Source organism: Tursiops truncatus, chromosome 10 (assembly GCF_011762595.2).
Source record: "Tursiops truncatus isolate mTurTru1 chromosome 10, mTurTru1.mat.Y, whole genome shotgun sequence".
Taxonomy (NCBI): domain Eukaryota; kingdom Metazoa; phylum Chordata; class Mammalia; order Artiodactyla; family Delphinidae; genus Tursiops; species Tursiops truncatus.
Window position 1 is genome coordinate 67,889,963 of NC_047043.1, and position 16,374 is coordinate 67,906,336.

Genomic DNA, 16,374 nt, shown 5'->3' on the forward strand with positions numbered 1-16,374 from the left:
GGACAGAGCAGTCAGCGCAGTCCTCATCCTCAGAGGGTCTTCCATGGGGTAGACCTGCGGGCAGAGGCCCCAGATTCAGTGATCAAGACCTGAGAGACATTCGGAGTCCCCAGGATGGGAGGTATAAGTCAGGAGGATCTGAAAACATGCCATCAGGGCATTGGCATTTGAGCTGAGTGTCAAGTGGACGTGGGCAGGTAGAGTTGGGGTGGGGAGGCCGGGATCACAGAGGCCTCAGGAGTTGGGCAAGAACCTGGTGGTGGTTTGAGGGATGGAAAGAAGTCCGCTCAGCCTGGAGGATGCAGAGGGAGGGGAGGGAAGCTAGAGCTGGAGAGGAAAAAGGAGCCTATCAGGAGATAGGGGCTGCTCTGGGGGCCAGTGGGAGCACTCGAGCATCATCACCGTCCCTGAGCGCTCCTTCCCCGTGAGACCTGTGCACTGATCCCGCAGCCCTACAGGCCACACCTCTGCCTTAGACGGCGTGCGTCGCTGGCCTGTCTCCCTGTAAGCCTTCATGTCCCTTTAGACCGAGAGCTCTGTGAGGACATCCTGCCGCGGGGCACACCCTTTGCAGTACTTGGACTGTCGAGGAGGGGCAGGGATACTGGTTTGTTTCAAGGGCACAGCAGTGAGAAGGTGTGAAACGCCAGTCACAGTGGTCTTGATGTGGAAGAAGAGAAGGAGGTGACTGGGGACCCCATGCGAGGAGTAGGAGGGCCTTCTCCTCCCTCAGCTAGCGAGGGGTTGGAGTTGTGACCTTGGGTGCCAGGGCAGGGCCACCAAGTGCCTTGCTCTGTCCTGCAGGTACTTGGCTCGGTTCAGTGCTGCCCAGGGCCACGATCTGCATCGTGTGGTGTGTGTGTGTGTGTGTTTGTGTGTGGTGTGGTGTGTGTGTGTGTGGTGTGTGTGTCTGTGTGTGGTGTGTGTGTCTGTGTGTGTGGTGTGTCTGTGTGTGTGGTGTGTGTGTCTGTGTGGTGTGTGTGGTGTGTGTGTCTGTGTGTGGTGTGTGTGCGTCTGTGTGTGTGGTGTGTGTGTGTGGTGTGTGTGTGTGGGTCCATGCGCCCGTGGCCTCTCTCACACATGCAGGTGCCCCGCCCCGTGTCCCTCTGCACCGGTGGACGGTATGGTCGCTTCCCTTTGGCCCTCCCACCCCCCCTGGTTGCCGTGGTTGCTGCGGGGCCCGGGTGTGACCCCACGTGGTCAGCGTGGCTTCTCCTTCCTACGTGCTCATAAACATCTGCCCCCGCCCGCTCTGTCCAGGGGTACTTTAGTGATGCCTGGAACACGTTTGACTCCCTCATCGTAATCGGCAGCATTGTAGACGTGGCGCTCAGCGAAGCTGACGTGAGTATGTGCCCGCCCGGGGCCACCTCCCATCCTGTCTCTGTCTGCACACCCGCCCGGCCCTGCACTGCATCACCTGGACAAGTCACAGAGCCCAGTCGTACTTGATCGAAAAGCAGGAGTTTTCTAACGAGAGCTGCAGAGAAGAGGCCTTGTAGCGTAGAGCTTGATCCCCAGGCCTTTAGACACACATCACCTTTTGGAGGACTGACTGTTCTGCAGCGTTAAGCTGAGTCAGCGGTAGGCAGGGCAAGATAGGCGTCTCTAACTGTTTTCATTTGCTGTGTCAGAAGCAGTACCCGAAGTGATGTACCTATAACATGTTTGTTTTAGGGTGATTTTTCAAGTAGCCAGGTGGCTTGATGCTAGAATGTTCCCCTTTTATAACACTGTCCTTTTCTTCTTTTTTTCCTGTTGTGCTTCCTCTCTTCTGTGGCTTCTGAATGCTTGCTCTAACAGCACTATTTCACTGATGCATGGAACACTTTTGATGCCTTAATTGTTGTTGGTAGCGTCGTTGATATTGCTATAACTGAAGTGAATGTAAGTAGCAAATTTTGTGTCCTATAACCTCGTTAAGTCTAACACAGAGGAGACCAGAAACCCTCCCCACGGATCTCTGTACACTTTAGAAATTCAAGCACACATTTACTGCAAAAGGCTAAGAACATTTTGCCCTCTTCCCTCCCTCCCCCGGCCCCCCCATCCCCTTCCCCTGAATGAGAGTGGGGAAGTAAATGTAGAATTGCCATTTTGGAAGGAAAACCTTATTTTTAAAGAAGACCTTATTGAAATGTTAAGGGCTAGGAGTTAATTGTGTGGGTATATGAACATTATCACTCGATAGCTGGGTGACCTTGGCAGGGCCCCTGGCTGCTTCGTGCCTCAGTTTTTTGAGCTGGAAAGCAGAGTTCATAACGTGTGCCCTGGTACCCACTGTGGGTCTGTGAAGGCACAGGAGGGAAACCCCACAGCCGTGCCCTGAGCACACGGCCACCGCTGCGGGTGTCCTCACCTGTACGCTGTGTCTGCTGAGCCCTACTGGTGACGCTGGGGAGCATGCCTCTCCTAGCTCCCCAAATAGGGATGCAGATTGAAGGCTGCCCTGGGCCAGGGGAAGGAGGGCCTCGTGTATATTAGGAGAGGGTGTCAGCGCTCCTTTGTTGCACCCAGTTGAATCCTTTGTTGAGGAGCAGTGGTAGGTGGAGTGAACACCCCACCCAACCTTTAGGAAGCATCCTGAGAACCTTCCTCAAAATACAGAGGCTGCAGAAAGGGGAGCACCGCCTCCCACTGGCCCCTCTCAGATCTGACCCATGCCCAGACCGGGAGGGCCTGATGCGGGCAGAACTGGCCCTACCCACTTGGTCTGTCCCCAGTTCATCAGCAGGCTTCCGTGGGTGCCCAGGTTGTGTGGAGCCCTTCGCAGGGACAGGTGGAGCATGGGGTGGGCTGCCGCGCTGTGCTGGCTTCCTGCTGCCCGGTGCCAACCTGGCCCTCCTCCCCCCATGCCTGGCTGGGCAGGGGTTGCCACGCTCTGCCTGTCTGACACCTGCGGGCTCATATGGTCCATCCTGGCGCCCAGACAGCCTGTGCCGAATAAGAATGATGAGATCTATGCCGCCACCCTGGGGGCCAGGCTGACTGTGGAGTGTAGAGTAGCAGGGCAGCGCTAGCCTGGACCTGGGCCTCAGTTCCCTCGTGGACCACTGAGATGAGTGATGTCTGCCCTCCCTGCTTCATAGGTACGTTGCAATGATAAAATGATAGGCATATTTGTGAAAATACTTGTTCAAACTCCCAAAGTGTTAGGGAGATACAATGGTATTATTTTAAATATAGATTTTCCTTGTAATAATAAGCGAAATGAACTGTAAGACATTACCATGTCCATGAGGGTGTGAGTTAAGCCTCATGACCCTCAAATTCATGCCAAGACCAGGTACTGAAATGGTATTTTACTAGACTTAGGTACATAGATCTGCCAACCTCCATAAGCCCAGACTTATATAAATTCCACGTTACGTGAAATATTCCACACGTCAGGTATAAAATTGCCATTTATCGTGTGTGAATTACGCTTGGGTATAAACTAATCTGATGCTAATGGGAGAACATAGGACCCTCCCTGGGCTGCCAGGGGCTCTCTCCTGAGTTTATGACCAGACATCTGCCCGCTTAATCATCTCACCGCATAAAGCACTTACGGCCTCCATCAAAGTACACTTACGTGAACAGTCTGGAAGCAGACCCTTATGTAAGTCAGAGTGGTCTATAATGGAAGTGAAAATATCATAAGTGACAATTTGAGCAGGTCTCCCTGGAGCGCTCCGTGCTTCACGTGGTGTGTAGGTGGTAGGGTCCATGCTTAGCTTCTGGGCACCAGGATGTGGCCAGGGTTTGTTCACCAAGCAGACAGCCCAGCTCTCTAATGCCCGACTCCCCGCGCTGGTGCACCGCCGACAGGACGCGCGGCTTCCTGGCTGCCTCGCCGCGTGCTGGGGCTGAGCCCACTGTGCCTTCCCTCTGGGTCAGCCCTGCCCAGCAGTGTCTCAGACACGTCCGCCTTCACCTCCATCAGTCAGGAAAGCCACAGGTCTATAAAAGCCCACGCGAAATTTTTTAGTTAGCATTTGACTTTGGGGTTTCTGTATAATACAGGCTTTCCCTGGCATTCAGTCAGACTCGAAAACCCTAGCAGTCAGCATCCTCGTACTGTTTTTCAGTACGTGACCTTTCCCCTGGTCACAGGGAGCCTGAGACCAAACCTTCCTGAGCCGGGAGCAATGCGAGTTCAAGGCCCTGGCCCAGTAGAAAACCACCTTGGGGGACCTCAGCCTTTCTGTGCTGGGCCTCAGTGAGGAGGGGATGCTCAAGGCCACCTTCGCATCTATTCAGTCCTTCATCACATCTCTATTGGGCATCTACGACCCTCAGGCCACAGCACAAAGACAGGAGAGACTGGGTGTCCTTAACCTCTGGTGACATAACTCTCTGAGTGTAGCCGCTGGTTCCTCTACACGCCCCTCCCCCCCATGCCGAATTCCCTGGGAAGCAGCACACACCATTTCCCTCGGTGGCCCTGTCCCCCGCACTCCCGACTCAGCTGAGCGTGAATACCCTTGGTCCATTGTTGGCTGTTTTTAGCTGCCATAAGTCATCATTTTTTGCAATGTTTAACTTGCTGTGCTGTCTCTCCCAACCTCTGTTGCTCTTTCTTTTCTGTTGCCTAATCGATTTTCATGTTGGTTTTGTTTTTAGAAAATTGTAGCGGCAAGTATATATAAACATATATACGGTGAAGTCGTTGTTAAAGCAAAAGCACTCGAAAGACTGTATACTTGTCTTTCCCACCTTTGGTTTTCGCTGAGTTGCACAGGAGTGCTGTGGGTCGTGGTCATCTAAATTGTTTGCTGTGCCCTATTTTGTTGTCTCCGGCCTGGGGCCTGAGCTGGGCCGTCTTGGTCAGTCACGCTTGGCTCTGTGACCTGGCAGCATAGCCTTCAAGAATGAACGATGTGGCCTGGAAATGAGAAATTGAGCTTGCGTTTGTCCTCTTCGCAAAAACATTTTGGATGGCCCTTCCTGTTGTCCTGCTTGCATGCTCACCTGGCCCTCTCCATCCTGCCGCCCCCTCCCATGACCCCTACCCTGCCACGGTCATGGCTTGGTAGCTGTCGTGGACTTGTCTTCATCACAGTTGGTCATAATGTCATCGAGCTGCTAAAATGTCAGATGAGGACTGGCAGGCTCGGTTTTGCTCCTTCTTCGATGCCTGTTTGTTCCTTGAATGGAGAGATGATCCAGCATCATGTTCTCCCTAACCTGGGAAATGGCTGTTGCTGACATTTAGTCTTTCCAATTATCATTATTGGCGGGGAGGCAAAACACTTGTTTAGCAGCCGTGTCTGCATTGTTATTACTTAAGAGCATGTACAAAGTCAGTAGGGAGGTCGCTCCCAGGGACCTAAGAATTGTCGCTGACCTGTGGTGTACCCGGGGTGGACCAGGGGGCCCACAGCTACCCTCAGCCTCTCGTTCTAAAGCCACAGGCAGGCTGTTCAGCCCTCCATGCTGTGTGCTAGCCCTTTTCTAGGGACCAGGTCGCTGGTTTCCGGAGACAAACTCAGCAATCCCAAATACAGAAGCCTTCCGTCCCAGAGGTGTTACATACCAGGTCAGAAGTAGTCAGAGAGAGGCTCCCCAGCAAGAGCTCTCCAGGATGCCTCAGGGTAGCTGGTTTGCCTCCTGTCTGAATTGGAAAACGGCATGCTTTCAGCTTTTCTAGGAAGAGATGGGAATTAATGCGTAAATGCAGACTGATCCCTTTGCACTTGGGCAACTCAGGGCTCATTTGCCTTCCGGAGTCGCAGGGGGTTGGCCCAGAGCCTACACGGCAAGAGCCTGCGTGGGAGCCCTGTGGGAAGGAGCTTTCCAGACTCTGGCACGTAGTGTGGCTTCCTAAGGCTGAGGGGCCATTTCCCTGTAGGGTTTCCAGCTGAAGACTGTGGCATCTCGGGAAGGAGTTACCGAGGTCATCTAGTCCAGGCCCTGGGATGACACTGGAATTCCATCTCTTGAAACATCATCCAGCCCCTAGTGCTGTCAATGGAAAGCTCCCTGGGGAGTGAGACCTTCCCTAGTCCCACAGCCTCTGGGCGTGTCCTGCGGTTGATCCCGGTAGTGGCAGCTTGCTCACGGTCCTTTTCCGCCCTGCACCAGCTCCCTGTGTCTCTGAGCCTCCTCCACCCACCCCTTGTAAGGAAGATGGGGATGGCAGCCACTCTCCTTGCATCCATCTGAGTACTGAAACCCCATCAACTCCAGAGGAGCCCATTGCTTAGCTGTAACAGCCGGAATGGGCGTTCCCGGTGGCCGCATTCTGTGTCGCCCCTCCAGACCTAAAGGGAATGAGCTGCTGTGGGTGACCAGCTGAAGACATGGCCCAGCTTTGCCCTGGCCTTGGGCTGCTGCTCCTGGCTCTGGCTGTATGTTGGAACCACCTGGGAAAGCTTGGGGCCACCCCAGATCAATTCAGTAAGAAGCTTTGGGGTGAGAGCCAGGCATCAGAGTTTTCAAAGATCTCCCCAGGCAGTTCCAGTGGGTAGCCCAGGGTGAGAGCTGGCCTGCCCTTTTCATCAGACTGGCGTTTGTAGTTCAGGCAAAGCCATCCTCGGGGTCCCTCCATTTGTAAGATATTTTAGCAACTTGTACTTTCCCCCGGTGCTACCAGTGACACCCTCCCCTGCCCAGTCCTCCCCGCCCAGTGAGGCATGTGGGGGGGTGTCACAGGCTGCACTGGGGGTGCACGCAGCCTGGTGTGCCATTTGCTCTGTCCTTCCTTTCTTGCATGTTGTGCTGCCTTGTCCCTCCACAAATGCTGTCTTTTCCTCTTCTTTGTTTTTTTGAGCAAAAGACTACCCATGGTTTCAAGTTCATAGGCCAAGATTTGTCATACTTCAAAGATAGCAGTTGAAAAAGAGATGTGCCCTTCAAAAGTCAGTTTGGCTACTAACTTTCTCCTGTCACAAGGAGAGTGTAAAAGGTCTGTCAGACTTGGCGTGGGCTAGGGAGGGGCCAGCAGAAGAGGCTTGGGCCAGGTCATGGCCAGAAAGAGTGTCTTCCCCGACCACCCAGCCTCCTTATTCTCTTGTAAGTCCAACACACAAGTTATAGACATGGCAGAAATATACTATAGAGTGTTCTGTCTTATGCACACTCTGGTCCCCTTGAGCATAGGCAAGTGCACACACACACACACACACACACACTCTCACACTCCAGCTGTATGGGTCAGACTGGAACCTCCTGCACACAGCCCTTAGGTAGTTGGTGTGGGCAAGCATGAGAACTTGGGAAAACAAATACCTTCATTTGCCAAAGTCATGAGTTAAAAACCATCAGCTGTCCTTTTAAGGAGATGTGATCCCTTTTGAGATGAGATGATAGAAGGGATGTAAAAAGAGTGACCAGGCTTTGACCAACCCATTGCAGAGGTCACATTCCAAGCATCCCAGGCGAAGCAGGGACTCCTTTTTAACCCCATCAGAACCCGTTAGTCCTGGCTTAGTGATCTCGTAGAATTTCAGTTGTGATGTGATGTGCCCAGACTCCTTCTATTTTATGAATTTTATAGCGTTTTAGCTTTGAGCTCAGGAGGCAGCCACTGACGAGAGTGAGACTCCAGGACGGAGTTTTTCCTTCCCTGTATCTCCCGGGGGGAGAGCCCATCAGATTAGGGTGTGCATCCGTGCGCACACACAGCCCTTAGCTGTACAGACCCACCATGCAGAGAGGCTCCCTAGGGCCCTGGAGAGCACCCAGGGGTTCTGGGCCCCCGGTGAGAAGAGCCTCCTTCCTTTGTTGGCTTCTGGGTCGACCAGCTGCTTCAGCAGAGGTGACCCCGCTGAAGGGGAAAAAAAAAAAAGGCCGTCATTTTCTGACTCTTGTTCAGCCTTTACTGTTTAATTTAAAGATGGCTCCTGACACAGCCTCTGCATTCTCATAAACACTTACTGAACCTCTAATGAGTGCCAGACACCATGCTGGGCACTGAGTGGAGTGAGGCAAGGTCCCTGCCCCCTGGGGGCTCACAGACTGAGTGGGGAGGCCGGTGACCACAGGGCGACGAGGGCTGGGATTCTGCACCCTGGGGCCCAAGTGACAGGAGCCCAGCCAGACCTCAGGTGAGACAGCACTGCGGAAGCTCAGGGAACGCTGGTGCTAAGCAGCTTCTTCCCAAGAGTCACCCAGAGCTGAGCCTTCTTGGTGGGGCAGTGAAGGCTTCTGGAGGGAAACCAGCCCCTCTCCTGCTTGCCCTGACTCAGTCTGCCCAGCTCCTCGGCAGCCCCGCCAGTGAGGGCCCATCGGACGCACGCCGCCCAGCTGCACGGCCCCAGGAGTAGAGTGGGGCAGGGGAGGTCTGTGGAGCGCAGGCAGCTGCCACTCTGCCCTGTTTGGTGGAGTCACCCTGTTCCTCAGGGTTAGGAATGGCCTGCCTCAGAGCAGTTAGGTCCTCAGACCCACAAGCCTGACTAAAACAAGAGAACCAGTCTTCCCATGAGCAGCAGAATCCCAGTCTGCATTTCTGTGCCTGGGGACAACTGAGGTCTTGCAGCGTTGTCCTTTACTAGATGTCTTTCAGTCTTGAAACATCATGTCCTGGGGTGTGAATTAGAAAGTCGTAGTGTCTGAGCCTGCGTCAGTGGCTGCCCACCCTCACGTCCAGTTGCGAGCAGTTCCTGTGGCATTTCCTCAGGGAGGGAGCAGATGTGTCATCCTCAGACATGAACCACAGATTTTTTTTTTTAAATGGGGGGACACCCTCCTGAACCCTTGCTTCCTTCCAAGTTCATTAATACATGTTCAATCTTTGATTTCTTAAAGCCAACTGAAAGTGAAAATGTCCCTGTCCCAACTGCTACACCTGGGGTAAGACCAGTGACTAGTCTCCAGGGGCTGGGCCTTTTCCTTCAGTTTATTTGGCCATGTCGAGTTTTCCACTAGTTGTTCTGTATTCTCCATGATTGTCCTTTCAGAACAGTGTCTGCAGTGGTTTGCATTCATCGTCAGTGTCCAGTACTCTTGACCAGACCAGTGTCCTCCTCTTAACACACTAGACCACGTGGACATGCATGTGCTGTGTGGACCCAGGGTTTCCCGAGCCCTGTGTTGTTAGCATGTAACTTTTCCTCTCATATCATGCTTTTTGAGGTGAAAAGGCCCTAGAAACACATCTTTAATTCTTACCTCTGCCACCTCTGTGTGCATCTGTTGCTGTTTTTCTGAAAGTGTTGCATGTTCTACTTTCCATTGGGTTTGACCTCTCCATGATAACCCTTCAGAACTCTGAAGAGAGCAATAGAATCTCCATCACCTTTTTCCGTCTTTTCCGAGTGATGCGATTGGTGAAGCTTCTCAGCAGGGGGGAAGGCATCCGGACACTGCTGTGGACTTTTATTAAGTCCTTCCAGGTAAGAGCCATGCCAAGGGCTTCTTTGTCTTTGAAGATCATATGTGAGTCAGTGGTTGTCCCCTGTTGTGGAGGATCCGGACTCCTTTCTGCAGGACTGCTGTGATCACCTAGGTCCAGAGAAGCCCTGGAATGCTGAGGAGACGGGCCCAGCATTGCTTGGATAAATCGAATAGGATTACCTGCTTAAGGAAGCAGAAGAGAAAGCAGTAACGCCTGCAGCTGAGAAATCTGCAGCATTTCTGAGATGGATAGATGTACGGGGCTCCCCGCACCTCAGTCCTCCCCAGGATGCCCGGGATGAATGGTGATGTCTGAGAGAGGGAGGGTCCCAGCCGACCCCTGGAAGCCTCATACGGCTGCGGCAGTCCTGTCCGTTGGCTAATCTAGATACAAATCAGAGACTACTTGGCCTTGGCCAGCACACCATCCCCCGTCCTGGGTTACCCAGTGCCTGGGAGGATTACAGAGTGAAGGGCCCCTGAGTATAAGCCAGGTCCCCTTTGTCATCTATGGCTTTCCAGCCTGGTGCAGCCTGGTTCTTGGCTGTTCCAAACAGAACCCAGCTTCTCCTGTACCTTCCAGCACCCCACCCTAGATGTTCTGGTCTTCTGGACTTACTCTGCTGGGGAGGGGGGCACAGATTCTTATTAAGAGGTGCACTGCATGGGGGAGTTTGCAGATGTGCACGAACTTTAGAAAATGAGTCATGGATCTTCATTTCTTTACCTTTTGACTTTTTAATTCAAAAGTAGTAAATGCTCACATTAACAAATGAAGTTATTCGAAGATACGCAAAGAACAACCCCATCGGCTCTGAGGAAACTGGTGTTAATATCCCAGGAAACATTTTTCCACAGTGGGTAGAATTTTAACAGGTAAAGAGGAGAACGGTTGGCATCTGGGGAAGGAGGTAGACCCAGAAACTCAAGAAGGAAAATCGCAAGTCCTGTTGGGGACAATGGGACTATAGGAGGAGCCGGGATGCAGCTCTGAGAGAGGCAGGGCGGGTGGGGGGCCTCGAGCAGGTGAGCCTCGGTCCTGGAAAGGGATTAAATCCTAGACGGTTGTTATTAATACAAAGTACCAACATTTGTGAATGAACTGCTATAAAAATAGAATGGTTCATGCAATAATGTCATTGTTACATTAAACTTTTTAAAAAAAGTTTTGGTCACTGTAAGATGAATTCATGTCACAGAGACATGACCATACGTGACCATTCATGTCCATAAAAACTGAGAAACTGTGCCAGCAGAATTCTTAAACATTTGCTCATCTAGGGAGAAAACGCACACTGCTGTGGCAAGGACAGCCTGAAACTAACCCTGTGGGACTCTGTTAACCAGTCCAGTTGTCAGGATGGTGCTACTGCACTGGGCCAAGCTGGCAGTCACAGATCCAGAGCTGGCACACGTCGGAAGGTTTTTTAGCCCCTGGCTTTCTGATGACCTTTCTCAGATAGGAGAGCAAGCGGAGGCTTTATGCATGTGCGCTTGGCCTTAAGTTTAACAATATGGGCACTCCTTGGAGGCGTGCCAAGCACACAGACATCTTCTGTCACCTGAGATGAGGGAGACAGCAGTTGAGGAGCCTTGGATTAAAAGACCAGTGGTGGGCTTCCCTGGTGGCGCAGTGGTTGGAATCCGCCTGCCATTGCAGGGGATGCGGGTTGGAGTCCTGGTCTGGGAAGACCCCGCATGCCATGGAGCAACTAGGCCCTTGCGCCACAGCTGCTGTGCCTGCGTTCTAGAGCCACTGAGGCCCGCCCACTTAGAGCCCATGCTCCGCAACAAGAGAAGCCACCGCAATGAGAAGCCAGTGCACCGCAACGAAGAGGAGCCCCTGCTCGCCGCAACTAGAGAAAGCCCGTGCGCAGCAACGAAGACACAATGCAGCCAAAAATTGAATAAATTTAAAACAAACAAACGAAAAAAAAACGGTGGTCTGACCCGACACATGTGCTTATATTTGATGTTCCTAAGGAGAGCCCAGGCTTGGTGACCACACAGCTAGCTCCTTTTCTTCCCTGGCCCAGCCCCCAGCTCTGCGGTTCTTTCGGAAAGAGTGCATTTTAAGAAAGGTGTCTTGCTTTCTACAGCCACAGCCAGAAAGTGGTTCTTCCCCTCTGACCCAATAATTCCACTCCTAAGGCTTCACCGTAAGGAAGTACTTAAGCAGATGCAAGGTGATTTTGCATAAAGATGTTCCTTTGCGAAAGAGCCCCTTGCCCTCACCCCAAACGCGCCCACAAAAGAAAGCAGAAGCCATCTAATTGTCTAGCACGCTGGAATTGTTTCATCAATTACAGTCGTTTCTGAGAGCGACACTGTTTAGGATTAGGACGCACTGTTAACAACTGTGGAAAGCACGTCCTGCCTGCAGCTTCATAACCCGAGGTGTGCATGGGCTGCTGTCCTCAGGGCTGAAGCCGGGCTGCCGGGCTGGGGTTTAAAAAGCTCTTCCTCACTATTGATGTCCTTACAATATAACATGGAAAAGAATAGAGCGTGTGCCCCATGCGGGCCTTCAGTCTGCCCCCAAGCCATCCGGGGGGACGGGATGTTCGCGCTGAGCCAAGCGCTGCTTCTCTTCCAGGCGCTCCCGTATGTCGCCCTTCTCATCGCCATGCTGTTCTTCATCTACGCGGTTATCGGCATGCAGGTACGCTCCAGCACCTCTCCCCCGGGTCCCGTTGCTACGTCGCCCCAGATCTGTGGCAGGCTGTACCTTGGCCAGGTGGACTGGACAGACAGGTCATGAGTTTTCAGCCGGTCGCCTTGGCTGCTGAAGAGCTGTAAAGATGAAAAAGACGTGGCCCTGCAGGAGAGAGCCTGAGCCAGCGAGAGCCGGGCTCAGAAGGGCATGCGGAGGTTGGAATAGGTCAGAGGAAGCTGGGTTTAGGGCACTCCCCACCCCCAATCTGGGTCTGAGGGGAGCCAACTGATTGAGAAAACCCATCGTTGATTGTAGCAACAGCAAATGCTGTACTGAAAAAAGCCATAATTGTCCTATTTTCTGCATCAAAGTTGCTAAGAAGATATGAGTGATACAAAAGTCTGTATCATCTGAAAGCATTACAAACTATTTCTAGATGCTGGGGCTGAACTGGAGCCATTATCTTGCCTCAGAAGCGCCCCTCTAAAAAGAAGCGTGAAACCAGGCTCTTCTGTGGCCTGGTCCTGGCTGAGGGGCTGTGGGACGCTCCCCAGCTCCTCCTGAGGTGGGGAAGGGGGCAGAGGAGCTTCCCTAACAGCTGAGCCCTAGCGCAGAGTGGGCGGGTAGGGGGCAGAGGCCCCTGGAGGAGAGGGAGGTGGAGGACCCTGTGGCCCTGGACCTCCCCGGGGTCCCTCTGCCACGCTCTCTGCTGGTTCAGGTGCAGCCTTTCAGGTAAGGAGGGGCTGTGAGTGAAAAAGAGGTCAAGTATTCCCGCAGCAGAGAAATGGTGGTACGTGCTTTTTTATTCTGAAGGCAGAGAAGCATTTGCAAGTGACTAGGACTTTTACCAGGGGTTTTGAACAAAGAGGCCGTGTGCTCGAGCCCCTGTAATTTAGCAGCTTGTGACGCCATGGGCCCCAAAGGGTCTTTTATGCCATAACGTCCTCATATAAAACTTAAGTGGCCGCAGAGAACTGGAAACCGCATCTCGCACACCACCCCTGTGTTCACTCAAGAGTCTTTACCGGCCATCAGGGTCTTCGAAAATGCCAGTCTGCTTCTGTATTCCTCACGAGTGAAGAATTTACTAACTTCCCCTGGCCCTTAAGGCAAAGCCAACCCTCCTTCCCATGGCCCACCGGCCCCCCATCCAGGCTTGTCTGCAGCCTGGTCCTTGGGCTGTTCGTCACACTCACGTTCTTTTCATTTCCTGGAGTACCCGGGCCACGTCGCCCCTGCTCCTTTGCAGGTCGTGCTCCCTCTGCCTGGAGCATTCTTCAGCCTCCTTGTCACCTGACTGGCTTCTCCTTCCCCTTCAGTTCTGGGCCTTAACCTCACTCTCCCTGGAGGCCTTCCCTGACCCCAGCCCCAGCCTCAGGGATCCTGTGAGCTGTGCTTCCCCGTCGGGCTGGACCAGCCCAGCTCCCATCTGAAGAGGCTGCCGGTCTGGTTACTTTTCGCATCCCTTCCCCAGGCTAGGAGCTCCTTGAGCTGAGAATGTGCCCAGCGGTTAGCACCGAGCCCAGCGTATCTTAGTGGGATGAATAAAGTTCCAGGGACTCTGGGTATTGACCAAACTTGAGTTCTAAATTCACATAGGGAGGGGTGTGTTTTTTTCTTTTTTTTTTTTTTCGGTATGACAAAATCTTTTCTTTTTTTCCCCTAATAATTTCTCTCTCTAGATGTTTGGGAAAGTTGCCATGAGAGATAACAACCAGATCAACAGGAACAACAATTTCCAGACCTTTCCGCAGGCCGTACTGCTGCTCTTCAGGTGACTGAGTCCAGCCCGGAGCAAGTCTCTCTGGTTCTGGGCTCCAGAGCAGCAGAGGACCCGGGTTCTTAAAGCATTTGGTCATGGTGGCCTTTTGTATCTGTTGGTTTTGTACTATTAAACAGACACGGCAGCATTTTAGTCACAGAGGAATTTTGCAGGCTTTTGGCCATTCCCATCGTGATTGGCTTAAGGTTTTCCACTTGGGAGTGAGTAGGTCTCCTGAGCCGCTGAGAAGGTGTGGGGTGTGTGCTCACACATGGGCGCATGTGCTCGAGCAACCGGGAAAATGAAAATTTAGCAGGAATGTAGGGGCCTTTTGCACAGTCAGTGGGGAGCATCCTGAGATGTGCAGTTTCAAACTTTATGGGATTGTTTTTAACTCCATTGAATAGCTTTGTAAACAAAGCGCCTTAAAGTGAGAGAACTTTCTAGAAACCATACAAGCAAGTCCTAATGACTGGAGAGCAAGTTCTTTGTAAGTTTAGTTTCCAGTTCTTTGCTTTCAACAGAATCAAATGGGGATCTAATCGAGTTGTCAGATGTTAGGTCATTAAAAATAATAACCGTTTAAAAATTGTAACGGAAGTGTTTAAAGGAGAGAAGGCCACAAAACAAACATCCCTTTATACAAAAAGAATTGATGTGCTTTTATCAAGTGACTGATACAAGTCAAAGGGAGTTGCAACAGGGCCTCCCTTACTGATGTAAGTTGCATTTGAAAATAAAATAAGTAGAAATTTTCACTAAATCAAACTGGCTTTCCCCCCAAAGTACTTAGGTTTTGGTCTAATTAAAAAAAATTTTTTTTCTTAAAATTTCTTAAAGATCTAAGCCTCAAATGCCTTCTTTGTTTCTTTGCTTGATCTAAAAAAGGTGTGCGACGGGGGAGGCCTGGCAGGAAATCATGCTGGCCTGCCTCCCGGGAAAGCTCTGTGACCCCGAGTCCGATTACAACCCCGGGGAGGAGTACACCTGCGGGAGCAACTTCGCCATTGTTTATTTCATCAGTTTTTACATGCTCTGCGCATTTCTGGTAAGTGATCAGAATAGCCGCCCTACCGCCAATGGACACATCTTCATGTAGCCTTTGGGATTCAGACCAGTGACGTTGCCCCGTCAAATAGCTGTGGGGTATTTTATGCTGACGAGCAGTCTAGACTCCACTGGGCCGTCGAGGTTTTGCTGAGCGAGGCCTGTGTTACTGTCGCCTTTGGTGTGAGCAGGGGCTGGGTGCTCGCTAACAGGCTTCACCATCCCAGCTTCTTAGGGCTGCTGGTTCCTTTATAATAAAAAATCTCAAAGCCACTGCACATAGTAGTGACTTACGAGAGTGAGTCATTTGGTGGCAGAATATAACACGGCAGTGTGTTTCAAAAGGTCAGGCAGTACATTCCCCCTGCCCTCCCCTGGGCCTATACCCAAACCATTTTGGAAAGCTAGAAGTCTGCCATTTTCTTAAACGTTCTCCAGAATGAAAGATTTTCAGCCTCTCTAGGAGAAATGGGTCCAAATGTCTTGTGACCCCTACAATTAGGAAGCACTCACTAGGGTTGAACCCAGCTCATCCCACTACAGCTGAAACGCCCTCTTGATTGGCTTTTACAGATCATCAACCTGTTTGTGGCTGTCATCATGGACAATTTCGATTATCTGACCCGGGACTGGTCTATTCTGGGGCCTCACCATTTAGACGAATTCAAAAGAATATGGTCCGAATATGACCCCGAGGCAAAGTAGGTTGAAGAGAATTCCATCTGGCTTGTGTGGGCTGTTTCTGGATGTTGGGTGTGCTTTCCTGTGGAAGGTGGGATGGACCAAAAGCCCCGGCCTGCTGGTGCTGCCCTGCACCTCATGCCGTACTTTGTCTCCAGGGGAAGAATCAAGCACCTGGACGTGGTCACTCTGCTCCGCCGCATCCAGCCCCCCCTGGGGTTTGGGAAATTGTGTCCACACAGGGTAGCCTGCAAGGTAAGTGTCCTGTTGGCGTCCCTGACGGCCTCTCTTGCAGGAACTCCCTGCTTTAGTCAACAAACCCTTACTAAGTGATGTTCTGTGGAGCCTGCTGTCAGGCACTGGAGATGCCGAGGTGAATGACATGTGGTTGCTGTCCTTGAGGCGTTCTCAGCTGTGTAACTCTTAGGTCACCCTGTCAGCCAACAATAAGAACAGGAAGGGAATTGTGTAATTTGTCACTGGATAGAAGGAGGGGATGGTGACATTTGCATCAGGTCCAGCAGGAGAGAAGTAGGAGTTTGTCACAGGGGGAAGGGCATCGCAGAAAGGGAGCCCAGGGAGCCCAGACGTGGAGGCAAGAGAATGGAGAGTCGGTGTGGCTGGAACGCAAGAGGAGGTGGCAGAAGGCCTCAGGCCCAATCTGAGTGTAGCTGCGAGGAGCCTTCTGTGCTATGCTGAGTCCCATGGAAGAAACAGGAGGAGACCTCCATTCTAGAAAGTTGACTCTTGGCAATGGAGAAGTGAACTAGGGACAGGAGAACACCCAGGAGAGCTGTTGCATTATCTCACTGTGAAGTACCGAGAGCCAGAAGGAAGCGGGCATGGAGAGGCGGGGATGGCTTAGGGATCTACTTAGGGAGTAGAGTGGAGAGGACTTGGTGGCCCGGAC

At 52.1% G+C, this 16,374-nt stretch overlaps 1 protein-coding gene across 1 annotated transcript in view; it reads left to right on the forward strand.

Annotated features, from left to right (window-relative positions):
• The window catches only part of CACNA1D (calcium voltage-gated channel subunit alpha1 D), a 292,715-nt gene that overhangs the window by 242,395 nt on the left and 33,946 nt on the right, over nucleotides 1–16,374 (forward strand). Inside the window, exons 21-27 of the mRNA XM_073787812.1 lie at nucleotides 1,261–1,344; nucleotides 9,189–9,317; nucleotides 11,915–11,980; nucleotides 13,657–13,748; nucleotides 14,625–14,784; nucleotides 15,357–15,484; nucleotides 15,623–15,719. Of these exons, the coding sequence (XP_073643913.1) occupies nucleotides 1,261–1,344; nucleotides 9,189–9,317; nucleotides 11,915–11,980; nucleotides 13,657–13,748; nucleotides 14,625–14,784; nucleotides 15,357–15,484; nucleotides 15,623–15,719 (756 nt within the window). The remainder of the gene's footprint in view (nucleotides 1–1,260; nucleotides 1,345–9,188; nucleotides 9,318–11,914; nucleotides 11,981–13,656; nucleotides 13,749–14,624; nucleotides 14,785–15,356; nucleotides 15,485–15,622; nucleotides 15,720–16,374) is intronic.